At 44.8% G+C, this 20725-nt stretch overlaps 1 protein-coding gene across 1 annotated transcript in view; it reads right to left on the bottom strand.

Annotated features, from left to right (window-relative positions):
* LOC311109145 (DNA topoisomerase 2-binding protein 1-A-like) overlaps nucleotides 1–20725 on the bottom strand; it is a 37693-nt gene that overhangs the window by 12111 nt on the left and 4857 nt on the right. Inside the window, exons 3-21 of the mRNA XM_084151967.1 lie at nucleotides 19101–19235; nucleotides 18829–18972; nucleotides 18374–18555; nucleotides 13893–14086; nucleotides 13289–13468; nucleotides 13008–13168; nucleotides 12501–12664; nucleotides 11843–12093; nucleotides 11185–11531; nucleotides 10833–11005; nucleotides 9892–10103; nucleotides 9338–9660; nucleotides 9035–9217; nucleotides 8565–8680; nucleotides 8331–8454; nucleotides 7952–8116; nucleotides 7624–7705; nucleotides 1952–2159; nucleotides 1414–1655 (exon numbers count right to left, since the gene is read on the bottom strand). Coding sequence (XP_084008093.1) covers nucleotides 1414–1655; nucleotides 1952–2159; nucleotides 7624–7705; nucleotides 7952–8116; nucleotides 8331–8454; nucleotides 8565–8680; nucleotides 9035–9217; nucleotides 9338–9660; nucleotides 9892–10103; nucleotides 10833–11005; nucleotides 11185–11531; nucleotides 11843–12093; nucleotides 12501–12664; nucleotides 13008–13168; nucleotides 13289–13468; nucleotides 13893–14086; nucleotides 18374–18555; nucleotides 18829–18972; nucleotides 19101–19235 — 3586 coding nt within the window. The remainder of the gene's footprint in view (nucleotides 1–1413; nucleotides 1656–1951; nucleotides 2160–7623; nucleotides 7706–7951; nucleotides 8117–8330; nucleotides 8455–8564; nucleotides 8681–9034; nucleotides 9218–9337; nucleotides 9661–9891; nucleotides 10104–10832; nucleotides 11006–11184; nucleotides 11532–11842; nucleotides 12094–12500; nucleotides 12665–13007; nucleotides 13169–13288; nucleotides 13469–13892; nucleotides 14087–18373; nucleotides 18556–18828; nucleotides 18973–19100; nucleotides 19236–20725) is intronic.

Raw genomic sequence — 20725 nt, forward strand, 5'->3', positions numbered from 1 at the left:
GCGCTTATAGCCTACTACCATGTGTAAATGTAAATGTAAATGTGCGCATTGCTGCGCTTATAATGTGAAGAAATAGCCTAATAGTTTATCAACATTTTAAGCTAAACGTTCTGATCTGTTGCGTCAGCCACATTGCGTAAAAAAAGTTTTTTGATGCTAGTGGTTGTATTAATTTGGGATCTATTGCATCCTACAACTGTCCCAGACTATGGTTGGAATATTTATTTCTCGCACAGAATAGGTTGACTTTTGTACTATGGGGGATAGTAGCTTGACATAGGTTAGTGGTTTTCCTGTTCGTTAGGCCTTCTGATCTTGTTGGCTGACGAAAAGTTAATGTGGACAGTTCTTCCAATATCTTCAATATGCACCTCGGAATTGAATAAGGACGCGCGCAGTTGCATCCCCGATGTGTCTGTCTTCACTTGTAGCCTGTGAGAAAGACCCGATCACGTGATGGAGAGCCATGTGAGTGAGAGGTGCTTAGGAGCGCGCAGCATTCAGGGATAAGGGCACAACGGCCACTGGCTCGCAAAAGGCATGGATTTTTTTAGGGTGCATTACGGCCACACAAAGGGGATGCTGCCGTGAAATTCTAGGCATTATCAAGTGCTTGTCAAATTGTGAATGAGTGACTGATGTAGTACAGCCTGTACAAAAAACAAAGCAGAGGCTCATGCATTTCAAGCAACTTTTTTCAAATCATCATTAGAGTCTCATCATGCAGCCTTACAATGTATTAAAAATCTAAACATATAGCCCAACGTTTGTAGAACTAAAGTTACATTAATAACTCTAAATGAATCACATAGGAATACTTATTTCTTTGTTAAACGCTCAACGCAGAATAGCCGCATGTGCGCACTCCCTAAAATCGTTTGGAGAAAATATCCTTTCTATTTTATTCAGCTTTGTTCAATTGTATTCTTCATACTATAAATTAATGCCACGGAATTCTAAGCAAATCTTGTCTGCTAAATGAACTAGTGTAGCCCACAGCCATATGGCATAGCCAGATCAGGGCCTAACATAAGGAAAACTCAGAGTATGCTATTCTGTTCTTCTGAAGTAGACTACATTTTCTTCATATCATGTTTCTTTAGACCTGTCTAAAATAAATAATGGATTTATTGTGAAGGTGTAGGCTATATTACATGGATTTATTATACTTTTTTAAATGTAGATGTTCCAAAGGTCTGCAACAGTGGCTTGTAGGCTATGTGTGGAAGCCAGGAGATGCTAAATGTGTTTGTTAATTAATGATCAATTACCTGCTTGACAATCACCGGCTGATGAAATTTAGTGACCGCCACAGCCCTAATATAACCCAATTCAAAAAAAGACATTCCTTTGCAAAGTTTCACTTGAATGGAGTGTTAATAAACAGTTTTTTTATTTAAAAAATGTTCTCACCCATTTCCACCAGCTCAGAGTCGGTCATAGAGTCCCTGAGGGTGTTTCCGGCGTGGTCAGAGTGGGAGAGGGATGCTGCTAGGGGTACAGCAAGGGGTTCAGAGTGCTGGGAGGGGCTGCCGGGCCACTGCAGGTTGTCAGCCAGCTTGGCCCTCTCCTCCCGGGCCGTGGGGTCATCCCACACGATCTGCTCACTCTGAGACGGCTCTGTGTTCAGGTCCATGGCTGCCTGACGAGACATCCTGAGTAACACCAGAGGAGGGAGATTGGAGTTAAGCCCTATTCACACTCTGAAGATACAATGTACATGGCCTTATTTACATGGCAATGAGATTTACATTGTAAACATCCAACAAACTTACAACACAAATTCAACTCAAGTCTCAAGTAAAATCTGAACATTTGTAGTGTGGAGGAATTTCAAAACCAAACAATGGGATGTTTCCCTGGATACAGATCTGGTCATTGGCAGAGGGAGACTGAATAGTGAAGGTTATTTAGATATTTCCCAGCCCCCTGGTCTGTCTGCGTCTTCTACCTCAGTGCCTCCAGGGTACGTCGGCCGGTTGCGTTGCGGCCCATGCGGGCCTGCCTGTCGGGGGTGTGGGGTTGAGAGTCGGAACCCCCGGAGCACAGGCGGGTGAGGCGGGCCGAGGAGCGCCGGCCAGTAGCCATCTTGGTGGCTGACATGATCTCCTGCAATTGCCTCTGGAGGTTCTTCCTCATCTCCAGGGTTTCAGACAGGTCTGGGAGACAGAGACGGTCAGAGGATGAGAGGAATGAAATAATGTGGTATGTGTGTGTGTGTTTTGGGGACCTGCACCCATGGGATATTCAGTTGACTCCTGATAAGTGCAAATGTACCTTTTTAAAAATCGACCAACAGCCTCAAATTCTGTATGAACCAGGAGGGTCCATATTTACGATCTCTTGCTTAGACCACAGGTTTAAACCCTTTAGAGCAATTATGCTAGCTGTTAGCTTTTCCCATTGGGAAAGACGTCACAATTAGCCGCCTTGCTACCACGAGTCACTTATATTTATGGGAACAAATAACAAATCAACCCATGGGTCGAATGTAATCGAACACTTTTTTTCATGAAAGCGTCCTTAAAGGACAAGATTTTACCAAATCTAAATGTTTTATGTAAATGGCATGTTATAGAAATGTCCAGACACTTTAATAATATAATAATAATATGCCATTTAGCAGACGCTTTTATCCAAAGCGACTTACAGTCATGTGTGCATACATTTTTAGGTATGGGTGGTCCCGGGGATTGAACCCACTACCCTGGCGTTACAAGCACCATGCTCTATCAATTGAGCTACAGAGGACCACTTTAATGATTTCACTTGGTTTTGAGAAACTTACCCCACCAGCAATAGACTTCCTCATTGCTCGTTCTGCAGTATGGGGACCACGGATAAACATGACCAAATGCAGAAAACAACAACAAATATGTTATTTTAGAAATGGCAAAGCATAAATTTCCATGTGTGAGCATGCGCATGCTTTCTCCTATCACCACAATGGGAACGAGAAAGCACGAGCATGCACGCACACAGAAAAGTATCGCTTGAGTCCAACAAAATGGAATATAACCTTGCGGATAAAGTTCGGAATTACACAATTTCATGTGTACAACATCTAAAGACCTGCATCACTATACAGAGAGCTTTGTCGTTTCTAAAAGGACATATTTTGACATATTGCCAACATGCCTAGCTAAGTTCTAAAATAGGATATTAGTGTTAGGCTTTCACAATGCAATTCAGGGATAATTTTGGTCCGCATAGAAAGGAGTCACGAGTGCATTCAGGTGCGTGTGCTGCTGCAAATTGTCTTCATAAAAGACAAACATAGGCTCATTCTGTTCAGAACAACCCAGGGTATGACCACATGTCATCTTCTAACTGGACATCAAACATGAGTTTTATGATATGGAAATGTGAAGTGCACATTTGGACTCACGGGTGTTTGGCTTGCTTGTATGACATCAAAGAGGTATTTACTATAATCCTCAATGTCTCATTTTTCAAAATACATAGAGTCATCTTAATGTACAGCATTTCCCTCACTCAGACAACACATTTTTTCAAAAGTTGCCCAATTAACAGGAGGGATGGGGGCAACTTCTTGTCGCGCGAGGTGCTCAGAGCCAGAGCTCTGACGTCATGTATAGCATGTTGCTGTACAGCCACTGCATTCCAATTTAGCCGTTTATCAGTGCCCAAATATGCCAAATTCAACCCATATACAGGTATGAGTGTAAAGGGTTAATAATCATATATACAGGCACCTCCTAAAATAATGGAAACACTTGAGTTAATGAGGGATACAAAGTATATTGAAAGCAGGTGCTTCCACACAGGTGTGGTTCCTGAGTTAATTAAGCAATTAACATCCATTTTGCTTAGGATCCTGTATAAACATGCTGGGCAGGCCATTATTTTGGCTACCATGGCTATGCCCCCATAGGATGACAATGCCCCCATCCACAGGGCACGAGTGGTCACTGGTTTGATGAGCATGAAAACGATGTAATCCACATGGCATGGCCGTCTCAGTCACCAGATCTCAACCCAATCGAACACTTCTGGGAGATTCTGGACCGGGGCCTGATGCAGCGTTTTCCACCACCATCAGCACAACACCAAATTATGGAATTTCTCGTGGATTTTGCAACCCTCCAATAGAGTTCCAGACACTGGTGCTCTATGCCAAAGTGCATTGAAGCTGTTCTGGCTCGTGGTGGCCCCAACGCCCTATTAAGACACCATGATGGTGTTTCCTTTATTTTGGCAGTTACCGTATATATTATATTACATAGACGTGCACATTTAAAATGTACAACATTTTATATGCATTATTATAATGTCCTACTTCGACTCGAACCCACACTTACCACCTCAATGGAGGACGCCGCCTGGCAGTGATAGCAGTGGAGGATAAATGACTGCTATTTGATAAGACCATGACCTTCATATTTATATATTTTTTTTATACGATAAACGAATAGAAACATATAGGGCTGTCAAAGTTGTTTAGATGGTTTATGGCGTAAATGTTTTTGACGCCATTAAAACATTTTCTTAGTTTGACCCCCTGAACCATCCATAGTTCAAATTCAAGCCCTGGCAGCCGATGCGCTAGTTTGACAACCACTTTACTAGGTACAGTGCCATGCAAAAGTATTCATCCCCCTTGGTGTTTTTCCTATTTTGTTGCATTACAACCTATAATTAAAATGGATTTTTATTTGGATTTCATGTAATGGACATCCACAAAATAGTCCAAATTGGTGAAGTGAAATTAAATAAATAACGGAAAAGTGGTGTGTGCATATGTATTCACCCCCTTTGCTATGAAGCCCCTAAATAAGATCTGGTGCAACATCTGGTGCACCATGAAGACCAAGGAGCTCTCCAAACAGGTAAGGGACAAAGTTATGGAGAAGAACAGAACAGGGTTGGGTTATAACAAAATATCAGAAACTTTGAACATCCCATGGAGCAACCATTAAATCCATTATTTTAAAAAATGGAAAGAATATGGCACCACAACAACCCTGCCAAGAGAGGGCCGCCCACCAAAACTCACGGACCAGGCAAGGAGGGCATTAATCAGAGAGGCAACAAAGAGACCAAAGATAACCCTTAAGGAGCTGCAAAGCTCCACAGCGGAGATTGGAGTATCTGTCATTAGGACCACTTTAAGCTGTACACTCCACAGAGCTGGGCTTTACAGAAGAGTGGGCAGAAAAAAGCCATTGCTTAAAGAAAAAAATAAGCAAACACGTTTGGTGTCCGCCAAAAGGCATGTGGGAGACTCCCCAAACATATGGAAGAAGGTAATCTGGTCAGATGAGACTAAAAGTGAGCTTTTTGGCCATCAAGGAAAACGCTATGTCTGGCGCAAACCCAACACTTCTCATCACCCCGAGAACACCATCCCCACAAAATGTTTTTTATCGGCAGAGACTGGGAAACTGGTCAGAATTGAAGGAATGGCGCTGAATACAGGGAAATTCTTGAGGGAAACCTGTTTCAGTCTTCCAGAGATTTGAGACTGGGACGGAGGTTCACCTTCCAGCAGGACAATGATCCTCAGCATACTGCTAAAGCAACACTCGAGTGGTTTAAGGGGAAACATTTAAATGTCTTGGAATGGCCTAGTCAAAGCCCAGACCTCAATCCAATTGAGAATCTGTGGTATGACTTAAAGATAGCTGTACACCAGCGGAACCCATCCAACTTGAAGGAACTGGAGCAGTTTTGCCTTGAAGAATGGGCAAAAATCCCAGTGGCTAGATGTGCCAAGCTTATAGAGACATACCCCAAAAGACTTGCAGCTGTAATTGCTGCAAAAGGTGGCTCTACAAAGTATTGACTTCGGGGGGGGGGGGGGGTGAATAGTTATGGACGCTCAAGTTCTGTTTTTGTGTCTTATTTCTTGTTTGTTTCACAATATCAAATGTTACAAACCCCCAAAAAAATCCATTTTAATTCCAGGTTGTAAGGCAACAAAACAGGAAAAATGGAAGTGATGCAGACAATTACATTGATAGAAGTTACAATCTATCTGCAATATTAAGCTGATCTACCCCCAGAAAAAAAAAAAAAAAAAAGGAAAAATGCCAAGGGGGGTGAATACTTTCGGAAGCCACTGTAGCTACTTGTATGACTGAATGATGGAGAATGCTAGTAAGGGGCTTTTAAATGGCAAATTCAATTTCAAATCACTCCCAGATGGAAAAGTAATTTGCATCTACTGCAAGGCTGAATTTGTTTATCACTTCGTTATCATTTACAAGTGAAACATACTATTGACGCCGGCAATACAAGTAACGTTAGTAGTAGCAATGGAGGACATCTTCAGAAGAGTGCGCGAGCGGGAGGCCTATGGACAAGTCGACGAGCAGCAAGCTAACACAAGCAATAGCCAAGTGGATAGCTACAGGTTGCAGGCCAGTCCACATTGTGGAGGACAAAGTGGAGGACGAAGGCTTGAAGGATATTATTCGGATAGCATCGAACGACTCAAAGTATGAGTTACCCTCGAGTGCCACCGTCATTACAAGAATACACGAGCTGTATGAAAGCGAGAGGGCTACGAAAGCGGAGGAGTTGAAACATGCAACGGCTGTTGCTCTTACGGGAGACCACTGGACTTAGGTCAGTAACCACAACTACCTTGGGGTTAATTCGCACCACTTCGATGAAAACTGGAAAATGCATTCACACGCTCTGGCCGTAATGAAGACAGAAGAGAGGCACTATGCTGAAATGTGCGCCGAACATTTCATGGATCTAGCAAAGCAGTGGAACATTGAAAACAAAGTTACCACAGTTTGCACACTGCACGGATCATGATTGCAGCTGCGAGACGTCTGCCTCCAAAGGTCCATCACAGTGTCCCTACAGAACCGTGGGTTCGACAATGCCCTAGCCAAATGGCCCCCAAAAAATTGACAATTTCAAACACAGCCCAGCAAACGCTGCAGAGCTCGGACAACAGCAAGTTGCAAATGGGCTAAAGAAGGAGTCACTCGCACAAGATGGAATTCCACTCTGGAAATGGTAAAGCCTGTCCATAGAAACCAAAAACCACAGAGATGCTCTGGCCCAACAGAAAACTAACATCACCATGCCAACCACAGCTGAACTGGAGAAACTGGAGGCAGTACTGGAGCCCTGCAGGTAATATTCTTTATCTCACTATTAGTGTTAGAATAAGATATTGTTTGTGTGTGTGTACGTGTGAGAGAGCGAGTGTGTGAGTGAGTGAGTGAGTGAGTGAGTGAGTGAGTGAGTGAGTGAGTGAGAGTGTATAACAAGTCTCTCACAATTGACTGAAGTGATTTTGAATTATCTTTCACTGCAGGTACTTGACTGAACTTCTGGGAGGAGAGAAGTACATTTCCTGCTCAGTGGTGTTGCCTGCTTTGTGTAATCTCCTTTGGGTGATGGAGAGCTCCGATGATGAAGCTGACATTCACAACAGACCTGGAGAAACGCAAAGGAAAACACCAACCTCACATGGCTGAAGATCGCCACAGCACTCAATCCAAGGTGTAAGGACCTGAAGTCTAAACCTGTGGTCTAAGCAAGAGTTCCTAAGTATGGACCCGGAATGTTTCAATACAATGCACTTGAGCTAAGGCACAGCAGGGCAGATCAGTGGATCATCAGTGTATAAGAGCCCACCTCTCCTCTCTGTATTGTCCTGGCCCTGCTCTGTGTCAGTCTCTCCTTCACTGATGCGGTGGGATGTAGTGGTGTCTTCAGGCTGAGGGAGAGAGGGTGAGACAGGTTGTTTGACCTATATCATAAACAGCCAATATTGTACATAATAACCAATTATTTTGTGGAGATGGAGAACAACCAAGTGGGCTAATGCATGCTGAAGCAGTTTTCTTTACATTTTTAAGAAATAATGGTTATGTGTGGCGCTTTATGTGACAGTCCTCCTCAATGCACAATTTTCATTTGAGCAGATCTAGGGATGAACTGTTTCTTCTCAGGACAAACATACCTTGTTCTTTTGGGCCTCAGTGAGGTCTCCAAGTTGTGAGGTACGGGTGGCAGGGGGAGACCTCTGGCTACTGTCAGGAGGCACCTGGCTGAGGTTCAGGCTCATCTTGGGGTTGTAGGTGAATGGATAGAGAGACTCAGACACATGCCTCTGATCCTCAGCACACTGGAGAGACAACAGCAAAGATTCAGTATCGCACGCACACACACACACACACTTCCACAAACTTCCACAACACTTTTGTGACTGTGTTCAGTCTGATAAGAATGGAGCCTGTCGTTTACTTTATGTAGTACGTGTGTGTGTACTGACACATGTACATGTCCCACAACTACGTATGTGTGTGTGTGTGTATGCGTGTACTGGAAACCATCCGTACCGCATGCAGCCAGTGCTGGGACACCACATGCACCCCTCTCTCCTTCACAGCCCTGTACTCCCGCGTGTTGTCCCCCACACGACCCTGGTAGATGTAGTGAGTCACCGTGTCGTCACACGACCACCTAGAACACATCGTATTGGATTATAGAGGGACATCAATCATTAATGGCAAGTGCTGTTACTGGCATTAGTACCATTGGAGACGTAGCTGAGAGCACGTATTGTTGAGTACCTGAAGTCAGCTCCCAGTGAGGCAGCGATGGCGTTGAGCTCTCCCTGCTTCTTACTAAGTTTCTTACTCACACAGATCACCACGCCAGCAAGGGGAGCAGCTTCCTTCTCCTCCACCTACCAGCACACACACAAAGATACACCACTGCCATATAAGAAACTGTTACTGGGCTTGTGAGTGCATGTACTTGGCCGTGAAGGCTGTAGTGTGTGGATGTGTGTGTATTGTACTGTACTCAAATTTGATTGGTAAACAACATGTGTAGACTAACAGTGAAATGCTTACTTAAGGACCCTTCCCAACAACGCAGAGAGAAAAAAATTATTATAATAACGAGGAATAATTACACAATGAGTAACGATAACTTGGCTATATACACGGGAGACCAGTACCGAATTGATGTGCAGGGGTACATATAGGTAGGGATAAAGTGACTAGGCAACAGGATAGACAATAAACAGTAACCGTACCTCTCTGTGTGTCTCCTTGCTGAGCTGGGGGCTAGCTGTTAGAGCCTGGAGGTCAGGGGTGTGACTGCGGGTGCTGTTGGCCAGGGCCACCTTCAGGTTCCTCCCGATGACCTCTGACAGCGGGGTCGTGGTCTGACCCTGCTGAGTCCTGCCCCCTGGCGTGTCCAACACCGCTAACGCATCCTGGAATGTCATATACAAGTACATACTTTCAAAGTGTGTTATAATTTAATGCTCAACACTATTCCGTCAATGAGTATTTTTGCACTACATTCTCTCGAAATACAGACAAGTGAGTTTAACCTTGACGTTGAAGGTGGGTCTGAAGAGCTGGTCTCGACAAAGGAAGCGGGAGGGGGTGTCCACCTGCAGCGCCGAGGAGTCTTTCTGCCCCCCTGATTTCCTGCCCCCCTCCTGGCCTCTCGGGGTGGTACAGTCCTTTTCTGGCGGGCCTTGTTCCAGCACGGAGCGGAACACTTTACTCTGGAAGCGGCCCATGTCCAGGGGGGTGACGGCCGCCCCCCTCTGGGGGCCCAGCAGGGGGATCTCTGGGGACTTGATACGGGACGGGGGAGGGAGCATGGACGGCTTCTGGGAGCCCCCCACAAAACTCTCGTCTTCTCTCTCTAGGGAACAGATAAGGAAATACACTGATTCAGATTAAATCTATCACATACAATAGAGCATACCCTGTTTGTACAAAACTCATCTTCTCTCAATAAACAAAATGTTAAGGTTTCAACAGCCCAGAAGTATCAAAAACTGTTGCTTAAATGTCATTCAACCACCACTGCTGCGCAAGTTTTTGAAAAAGGAAAATATGGTTTTCAATTCACTTATTTGCTAGGCAGATTGACCTGGAGTAGGAGGCAAGTTCACCAGGTAGCGACCCTCCTCTGCCCTCCGGCCCGTCCTGGCAGAATCCAGCACCCAGAGCAGGGTGACGGCAGGCAGCCCCCACTTCTGGGACGCCTGGTACTTGGTGCCCTCGGGGATCTGCAGCACTAGGTGGGTACTGGCCAGCATGCCCTTCCTCTGGTTGGCCATGCGCACAAAGTAGTCCTGGACACTGTAGGGAGGATGGATAGATGGAGAGGAAAGGAGCGAAGGTAGTAAGATAAGAGAAAGTATGCACAAATATGCCACATACAGAGCCTTCGGAAAGTATTCACACCCCTTGAGCTTTTCCACATTTTCTTACATTATAGCCTTATTCTAAAATTTCTGGGTAACAAATAATTACCTTACTGTTATTGTTTTCAATAAAAATGGTAAAAAATTAACAAAAATAGCTTATTAGCAAAGGGCAATTTCTCAAGCAAAAATGTTGCTAGGAGTGTCTGGGAGTGGTCTGAGTGGGGAGATAAACTGAAAATGTGCTGTTATTGGAAGAGAGGTTTGGAACTCTCTTATTGGGTCTAATAACACATTTCCTGCATGGTGATGTCATCATGGAAGATCAAAACTCCATCCCACCAAAACAGTCTGAAATTGAAAGCGGTCTTTTCAAAACAGCTTTTACACTAAAGGACATTATCATCATTTTCACTATATTATTACAAACCTTATAGTGTGGAAATATACTGTATATGAAACAAAGGGAAATAACGTGTTTCACTGCACCTTTAACAAACTATAGTTGAACATGCCTGATTTTCCCCCTAAATTTGTGGGACTTCTGGAAAGTGGCGTTCCCACAACGAATGTCCTTGACATGTGTCCCCGATACGCGTCCCCATCAAGTCTTTTCTACAAGTATGTATGTGTGTGTGTGTATGTGCAGTAGTTAGATGGTTACCTGGCTCCCAGGTGTTTGGCCAGCTCTACCAGGGACTCCCTCTCCGCCCCGGTGAACTGGCTGACTGAGAGGACACAGTCTCTGAGCGGGGAGCAGCCCTCCATCACTGGCACAGGACTGAAAAGGGGGTGGGAGCCCAGCTCTAACACACACTGCTGCTCCACACACATGGCCTACACAAAAGACACAATAACACATTGATAAATGCTCATACAATATGGCTTAACGAAGACTAGCACACACATTTGATACTTGCACACTTGGCCAAAAGAACCCACTACCACCACACTAAAAACAGACAACAATAACATGAACTAGGAGCCAGAATGTTTGTAAAAATCCCCTCTCTTACCAGCCAGGTATCAGTGACCACCTCGTCCACAGTGGCCTCCACCACACAGCCCAGCAGGGGCACCACAGCGTAGTCGGCCACCGCCCGTGTGTGCTGCACCAGCACCTTCCCACAGTTCTCCGTCACCAGCATGGAGTGCTGGGCCTCCATCTCAGCCTCGAAGCCCACCAGGAGGAAGTGTTTTCCCGCAAACAGGCCCGCCTCGCTGGCCTCCTGCAGGGTGGAGTCAGAACCGGCCCCACCCCCGGCTGCAGTAGTAGACTGGTTTGGGGCTGAGACCCAGGGCTCCAGTGCTGCAGCACTCTGCCTTCTGTGGCTGCTACTGTCAGCTGGAGGAGGCATCTCCACTGGGGTTGGAGGAGAGAAATGGCGTAGAGAGAGGAAGTTACAAGGAGGTCATGGTGGTACATGATACCTGGAGGTACAGGTTCTGTGACTTTCAGTCAAGCTAACAATATGTACTACACGTACTGTATATCAACAAGAGAAATTGTACAGTGATGACACAATATTGGGCAATGTGAATATGTTAATATTCCTCGCAATTGTCTCTAAAACGCCATAACACCACCAATGAGGCTACACATGATTGTTACGTGACTTTTGAGTTGTGGTCTTGCTGCTACACTGAGTATACACAGAGGAGCTCCTCGCTTACCCTCTCTCGGGTCATCATCCATGTACTGAGAGAGCATGTCCTCTTCAGCCTTCCTGTGTCGGGGGGTAGCGGGTTCGGGGGTAGCGGCTGAGGAGGTGGAAGAGGGGTGGGAGGCGGAGGTGCGGGGGGCAAGCATGGCCATGGCTGCAGGGGCAGGAGGCAGACAGGCCGGGTGGTGGTAGTCCCCCTCGGGGAGCAGGCTGCCTCTGGAGAAGCTGTCCAGCAGCCACTGCACCGTCACCACATGAGGCCTGGAGGAGAGATCAGAAAGATGGGATGACACATAGGCACAAGTTACTTTTTATAGGTTATTTTCTCCTTGACTACAGGTTGGCTTGCAAAATTCCGGTCATTTTCCTCAAATTCCCAGGTTTTCTAGAAATCCTGGTGGGAGGATTCCGAATTTCCTAACTACAGGGACTGCCTTTCTGCATCAATATAAGTACTTGAATGAATAACGGTTTAATGACAAAGCCTAATGACAATTTTTTTAACCGACAGATTCTACTTGTAATGAAAAGTGCAATATAAAATAAATATATCATCATTATTAACCTAAGCATAATACACTATGGATATGGCAATGGCTGTAAGTGTCTAATAGCAGCCAGTCCCCTTGTAGGTGTGCTGTTGTGACAGTTCTACGGTCCTGACTGACCTGTGTGTGGCTTTGGCCAGGAAGGTCTTGGTGTCCTGGTCTTGGTCTCCCATGACCACGTGGGTGAGGTCCTCGCTGGGCTGGTTTAAGCGCAGGCCCCCGGCCATGTTGACCAGCCGACTGAGCTTCTCCATCCGCTTCCCTGGCAGACCACACAGGTGCAGCTACAGGAGAAGACGGGAAATTCTACTTGTGTTTTCTAAAACCCAAAGACGCTTCACAATAAGCAACCGTAAGGAATAAGGAACCATAAGGTATATGGCTCTCTATGTCATGTTGTCTGTAAGTGAACTGAACTTCTGATTAGCACATTTCTATAAGAGCAATCATGAGTCTCTCTGGCAACTGAAGGCCTCAGTGAGGAAAGTAGCCTGTAGTTATTCCATAGAGTGGCTCACAGAGTTAAATAGAACATTTTTAAAGATTATTATTCTCTAATAGAGAATTACAGGATCTATATCGAGTGGCTCATATCAAGATGAAGTGTTAAGAGAAACTTCGACTGACCTTGCAGCCGTCCAGCAGGTCTTCTGTGGGGCAGACTGTGATGTCCAGAGCGTCAATGGGATCTGGTGTGTCCAGACGGCTGACCGTGGCATTGGTCATGGCCGTGTCATTCACCGTCATGCTGGTGTTCACAGAGATGTGGCTCAACCCCAGCAGGGACTCTGAAGGAAAACGACAACATCCTCCCATCATTACCATGACCAGGGGCTATTTCTAAGAGTCATGAACTTCTGAATTAACGCTGAAAACGGCAACAATAAACCTTGAGCCTGGCGCCTTACCCGCTTTCTTCTTGCTGGTGACGGTGGGGGTGGAGGTATGGGGTCGGCCGGCCTTCTGAGGTTCTCGCTCCACGGTGTAGCGGCTCTCGTCCTGGCAGAAGCCCTTCTCGATGCTGTCAAACAGCCAGTGCAGAGATACACAGAAGACATTCCACTTCTGTGCACACTCGTACTTTTGACCTGCAGGCACAGACAAAGAGAGGGATAAGTGAAATTGATGGAAACTGTTTGGGAATAAGGGAGACTCAGGAACTCTAAAACCTAAATCTGTTACATGAAAGGGCATCAGAAGGACAGGGCTGAAGCATGTTTTCATGAAAATGTAATAGACTGTCTTGGTGATTTATTTTGCTGAAGCTGGATTTATCGCTTCTTAATTGTTTTGTATTTGTGGTGTGCGCTGACCTGATTCTGAAACTTATTTTACCAGGTAGTTTATTCTCATTTACAGCAACAACCTGGGGAATAGTTTCAGGGCAGAGGAGGGGGGATGAATGAGCCAATTGGAAGCTGGTGATTATTAGGTGGCCATGATGGTATGAGGGACAGATAACTAACTTCGATAACTAAGTTGGACAATAAAGGTATGGTAAGTTTGACCGACCCGAGGGCTTGCTGACGATGAGGTGGGTGCACTCGTTCATCTTGAGCTGTCCTGTGTAGCTGGCACCGTGCTGCTGGCAGAGCCTCTGCACCTCCTTACGCTCCACCGTGGAGAGGCCTGTGACACAGATGGTGCAGCCGAGGAGCACAGGGCACACATAGTCCTCTATGGGCAGTTCAGTGTGTCTGAACAGGCTGAGGGGGAAGGAGAGACAGGGATAGGGGGATGAAGAGAAGGGTTTCATTTATGGTCAGTTAACATGTCTAAAATACAAGTACAGCTACATGGAGCATCTACACTGAGTGTACAAAACATTAGGAACATGCTCTTTCCAGGACATAGACTGACCAGGTGAAAGCTATGATTCCTTATTGATGTCACCTGTTAAATCCACTTCAATCAGTGTAGATGAAGGGGAGGAGACAGGTTAAAGAATGGAACACCTTCCTAATATTGAGCAGCAGCAGCTAGATCGTAACAAAACTAGCGTTATCACTTGTTTGTACCTTATGTTCCCATCATGATCTCACACACCTGCTAAACTGCCACGTAGACAAAGGTTATAAAAGCGGAGACCCAACTCGTTGGGCTCTTAACTCTGCAACTTTTGAGTGATTGTTAACCCCTCCACAATTGCAATTCTTATAATAAAAGGTTGTTGTTTGAAGAATCTACAGTCTCTCTTCCTTTCTGGTTAGAAATGGGAAACTGTTGAGCGTGAAAAAAAAACTACTGGCACCTACTACCATACCCTTTTCAAAGGCACTTCAATATTTTGTCTTGCCCATTTCCTCTCTGAACGGCACAAATACACAATCCACGTCTCAATTGTCTCAAGGCTTAGAAATCCTTCTTTAACCTGTCTCCTCCCCTTCATCTACACTGATTGAAGTGGATTTAACATCCATAAGGGATCATGGCTTTCACCTGGATTCATTGTTAAATTCATGTTCTAAGTATCTCTCACTCTTATTAGTGTGCCTGTGCAGAAGTTTCCCTCTCTGTTGAACCGGGTCTGAGTGTAACGGCAACTATGTACCGTGGCGATTCGGTGAAGTAAACGTTGTTATACTGGAACCTAGTCGTTGTGTCATTTGGAGTTAACATTGGTAGCAGAGGATGGGCTAATAACTACAATGTGCCGCCTCGCGTCGACGAGGTTGTATGAAAGTTGGAAAAATGAACATGGAATCTGGACACAAGTTACTAATCTGGACGAGAAAACGCAAGCACTTGCGGTGTTATTGTCGCTCGAGGGGAGGGCGAGAGATACAGCAAAGGAAATATCCGCCAAGGATTTGAACAGGGATGACAGTATGGGAACTTTGATCAGAGCACTGGATTCTGTGTTTGTTAAAGAAGAGAAAGGCCGTGCCTACAAGGCATGTTCAAACTTTGACAGTGTTACTAGAGACATTTTGGTTGCAATGACGGACTACATAGTTGATTTTGAACAGAGGTACAATAGGATGCGCAAGTACGACAAGGTTCTCCCGGATGCAGTGTTAGCTTTCAAGTTGTTAGGGTGAATTGTAGGGTGAAACAGTTGGCTTAGACTGCTTGTACTGTGCTGACTTTTGCGTCAATGAAGTGACGCGGTTTACTACACCGAGCAGCCGAGAAAACGCGCCAACAAGTCACGTTCTCAAGACAACCAGACGAGGGTGCCATTGCCTGGCACAAATCCACTGGACAGGTATGGAAGGAGATCAAAATGTGCTATTTTTCCAAAGCACTTACCATTGGGTTAAAGACTATCATAATTAAAACAAACAAGTTAAACTAACAGAGGAACATGTAAGCACAGAGATAGAGCAGTGTAACATTACACTGTTTTCAAATGAATCTGCTTCTAAGATCTTTATAGTTGAATCCTTAGGATCTGTTGTGATTGATACTGCGTGTACACGCACAGTGTGTTGTGCAAAATGTCTTGATAGCTATGCCAGTGTACTAAATATGAAAGAAGTACAACATTTGATTGACACGCCAAGCAACAGAGCGTTCAAATTTGGAGATGGGAGAGTCGTCCACTCTACCAAGAGAGTCATAATACCAGCAAAACTTGGTCAGACTAAGTGTCACATTGAAACAGAGGTGGTCCCTGTAGATATCCTCTTACTATTAAGCAAGGCTTCCCTCAAGAAGGCAGAGGCTGTACTAGACATTGAAAATGACAAGGCAGTGATTAAACAACCAGTGACCCTTGAACTTACTACCTCAGACTTCTATTGTGTAAACATTTTAGACAAAGACATCACACAGAGTCCATGTGAAAATGAGATTCTGACAGACACAGAGCACATGGAGATTCTGACAGTCACAGACAACATGACCACAGAGGAAAAACACAAAGTATTGTTTAAACTTCAAACAATTTGGACATTCTACAGTTGACAGACTTCAGAAATTACTCAGCAGTTCTGGGAATAATGATGAGAGTATTTACATTCTACGGCAGATAGTGAGCAGTTGTGAGACATGCCAGAAATACAGCAAAACTAAGCCCAGCTGTTGGTTTTCCACTGGCTTCCAAGTACTATGAAACAGTGGCTGTAGATCTACATGAGCTAGGACCAAGTGTGTGGTACCTTCACATAATCGACCACTTCACACGCTTCAGTGCTGGAAGCATTGTGAATACAAAGAAACCCAGTGACATTGTCAAGCACATCATTCATTTCTTGATAAGTCTGCATGGCCCGCCCCAGAAATTGTACAGTGACAATGGAGGAGAATTCAATAATAATTAAATAAGAGAAATTCAACATGGAAGTAAAGAACTGCTGCATCCAATCCATGGAGCAATGGGCTTCTGGAGATACAATCAAAACACTCACAGAGATCATGCTGAAAGTCAAGCAAGACAATGGATGTGACTGGAAAACAGCCCTAGATTGGGCGCTGATGGCAAAGAACTCAATGCACAATGTTCATGGCTACAGCCCATACCAGCTAATGTTCGGGCAGAACCCTTATCTTCCCTCTGTACTAGTTGACAAGCCACCAGCACTAAAAGGGACCAGTGTGAGCGCATGGGTGGGACAGCACCTTTCAGCACTACAAGCAGCGAGGAAAGCGTTCACTGAAGCAGAGTGTTCAGAGAGAATTCGCAGGACTCTGCGTAAACAGCTTCGACCCACAGATGAAAAGCACGAGCCTGGAAACAAAGTGTACTACAAAACGAGTTGACTGTCAAGAGTAGAAAGGACCGGGAGTCGTCATTGGCCATGATGGTGTGGTGATATGTGTGAGGCACGGAGGCACCATTGTCCGGGTGCATCACACAAGATTGTGGAAAGTAAATGATAAAAAAGTTGGGAGTGGCTGTTGCTGAGAATCAGCCTCCTAGACTCACTCAGATTGCTGCTGACAGTGATCTGCCAGAAAAAAATTTAACTTCATTCCATGGACATCAAATCTGCATTTCTGCAGGGAACAGAGCTGTCATGGGACATTCACATCCAACCTCTGCCTGAAGCTCCTCAAGGAACACTGTGGAAACTAAGAAAGTGTGTGTAAGGCCTCGCAGATGCATCACTCTACTGGTACAACAAAGTCAAGGCAACAATGCTGAATACAGGTGGCAAAATATCAAAATGCCGTCTTCTATTGGCTTGATCAAGACTGGAGTACTTGCCTGTCATGTTGATGACTTCATCTTTCTGGCAACTCTGTTCTCAGAGCTTACCACTGGTGAGGCAAATCGGCACATTGTACCTGCAGTGTGTGTCACTGACGACTACTCCCTAGTTGATGCTGTCAAGTCACCCAAGACTGTCACAGAGAAAATACTTCGTCTTGAGGTTAGCAGCATCAAGGAACATATTCAGGCTCAGAGAATCCAGCGGATTCTGTGGTCGGCCACAAAGGAACAGCAAGCTGACTGTCTTGACTAAAAAAGGAGCATCCGCACTTGTGCTCCTAAAGGCACTCAGTAATGGAAAGTAAAAAAAATTATGTCACGTGACATTGTCCATGACCCATTTGTAATGGGGAATAGTACTTGGACATGTAATTATTTGTTGATGTTTTATTTGTCTTGAAAGAAAAGTGGCAGGTTGTTTAAGTTCATGTTTAAAGTGTCCCTATACTTCTGTTATTACAGGGCTCTGTTGGACCGGTCCTGAGTGTAATTGCAACTATGTATCGTGGAGATACAGTGAAGTAAACATTGTTAACTGGAACCTAGTCGTTGTTTCATTTGGAGTTAACATTCACCTGGTCAGTCTATGTCCTCTGTAGCTCAATTGGTAGAGCATGGCGCTTGTAATTCCAGGGTAGTGGGTTCGATCCCTGGGACCACCCATACGTAAAAATGTATGCACACATGACTAAGTCGCTTTGGATAAAAGCGTCTGCTAAATGGCATATTATATGTCTATGTCATGCTCTTAATGTTTTGTATACTCAGTTGATTACAGAAATAGCTTTTCATTAAGTGTCTGGCAAAATGGGAAAGGCATAAAAAGCCCTATTACCTGTCCTGTGATTTCTCCCAGCAGGTTGTGACCCAGGTGGGCAGTAAGATGGGCTTCCCCAGGCTAGCAGCCACCAGGTACTTCTTGCTGCCAACCTCCCCGGCGACCAGGTGAGTGACTGACATGTTGAGGTCCCGGTAGACCCTCCCTCCCATCAGCTGCACCAGATCCATCACATTAGCCTGAAGGTAGACAGACAGTCAGTCACTAACAGGCCTGCTACACTGGACACTTAACTTTTGCCGGGCGTGAGAAGCTCCCAATCATTTCAATGTAACCTGGGCTTAAGCAGCACGACTCAGCGAGAGACTCACACCGCTCAGTGTAAAATTACACTCTGGTTCTATTGTCAAGAGTTCCCCTGTAAGGCTGTTGATGTGGATCATTGGCGTGAAAAACACTTGGCGTCATTGTTGCTGAGTCAAGCAAAGTAGAGCGGACAGCAATTGACTTACCCTAGCCACCTTGTCCAGACTGGTGCAGGAGATGGTGACATCAGCCATGGCCATGTTGTAGACGGGCTCCTCTGCTTTGGGCACACAGCGCTGCTGCTGCAGGCAGAAGAGCACCACTAGTGGACTCACCACTCGACAGCCCAGCTACACAAAGAGACAACCCAGTTTCCAGTACACTTCATTGCTGAATGCTGACAGTATTGTTAACATGTTGTGACTTATGAGGATTATGTAGAAGCCAGGTTTGGGAATGTGTGCATCTTGAGACAGACCTTTTTACAGTGGTGGAAGGCTGGGGTGGCGAAGCTACTGAAGACGAACAAAGACTTGTCATTGTGGTCCAGCTGTAATGCCTCCTCCTCATCGATGGTCTTCAAGTACTTCTCAGACTGGAGCTCCATGATGGCCTGTTTCATAGTGAAGAGAGAGATAATGCATTTCAATAAGGGATGGATCGAAATGTACATAATGGGTACCTGGAGGAAAATGGGGGAGGGTCATGCTTTTTCAATTTCAGTCATGTTTAAAAAAAAATCTAGTCCAGGGTAGGGTTATGTCATTTGTAATTGATGACATTTCAATATTTCTCAGTGTTTTAGAATTAGTTGCTTATTAAGCTATATTAATGTGTGCCTGAATCTGCCCCTCATCTCCGATTCTCCACTAAGCGCAATATCAAGTTCGCCTATAGGCTATTTAGTGTGGTCTCAATCAAATGATCCATAGTAGGGCTGACCCCAATTATTCCACTTGTCGATTGTTTGGTCGATAGGCTGTTGGTCGACTAAGATTTCTTTAGTGGAGCAGTAGCAAATATATATATTTATTTTGTATGGCACACGAGACACCTGTCTAATTCGCGCCCATCTCAGTGAACTAATCCATTGCGGAGGCCGTAGGGATGGCACAGTCCAAGAAGAAGGGGAGTGTGGCTGCACAATTTGTGCACATTCATTGTTTCATAAATTCATTTTGTGAATTGTTTGCGTTTGATTGTTAGTGTATATCCATTCCCCATTACATATATCACCCGTAGTACATTTACCATTAATTTCTAATCTACAATGCTTGTTTGGTTACGGTGATGTCTGTTAATGCATTCAATATATTATTATTCCAGTCTTTTGCCGTTCTCATTGTCAGAGTGGACACGTTTGCAGAGTGCACAACCTAGGCTACACTTGAGAAACAAGTTTTGGTTTATTTCATTCCATTTACGAGTTGTCAATTTATTCATTGTGTTTTGTTTGGAGTTCTCCTGTCAATGTTGAGTAAGGACGCGCACCTGATTACGCATAGAAGTAGGCCTAGGCTACCTGGCCTGCGCGCAAATGTAGGCTTATAAATGTGCACATTTGGGGATCTGATTGGCTTAATGCACCACCACTAATGAGCTGTGGAGCTTCTCAAAGTAATGTTTTCTTCAACTCAAACAGCAAGCAAACAAAGTCTGTTTTTACATCCATTGAGAATTACAATAGTTCCTCAATGTATTCGAAAAATATTTCCAGCGCTCTCGCTTTCGATAACCACTCAACGTGAAAGGGAAAAATGTCATGCTCTGATCCAGTGGAAACTTTATAAAACTACCTGATTACTTTTTATCCCTTGCCAAATAGCCAACAGCTCTGCGGGAAACTCAGGGCCCAGAATATTTTATACAATGTTGCAAGGAGCTTCAGGCTGGACCCAAGTTAATAGTTGATACAATGTTTCAAGTTCGTTGCAGACAGGCCATGTGTAGCCAATGTGATTTATAGGATATTTATTATTTAAATCTGGATATTTTCTACCTGCAGGCTGCAATGATTTTATTTGTTGCTTTATGTAGGCTATTTTTACATAGTTGGCAATGGAAGTTACTTTTTAGGTTTGTATCATTTTCATTTAGATTTGG

The sequence above is a fragment of the Coregonus lavaretus genome (genome assembly GCF_964263955.1).
Source record: "Coregonus lavaretus genome assembly, chromosome: 34".
Lineage (NCBI taxonomy): Eukaryota > Metazoa > Chordata > Actinopteri > Salmoniformes > Salmonidae > Coregonus > Coregonus lavaretus.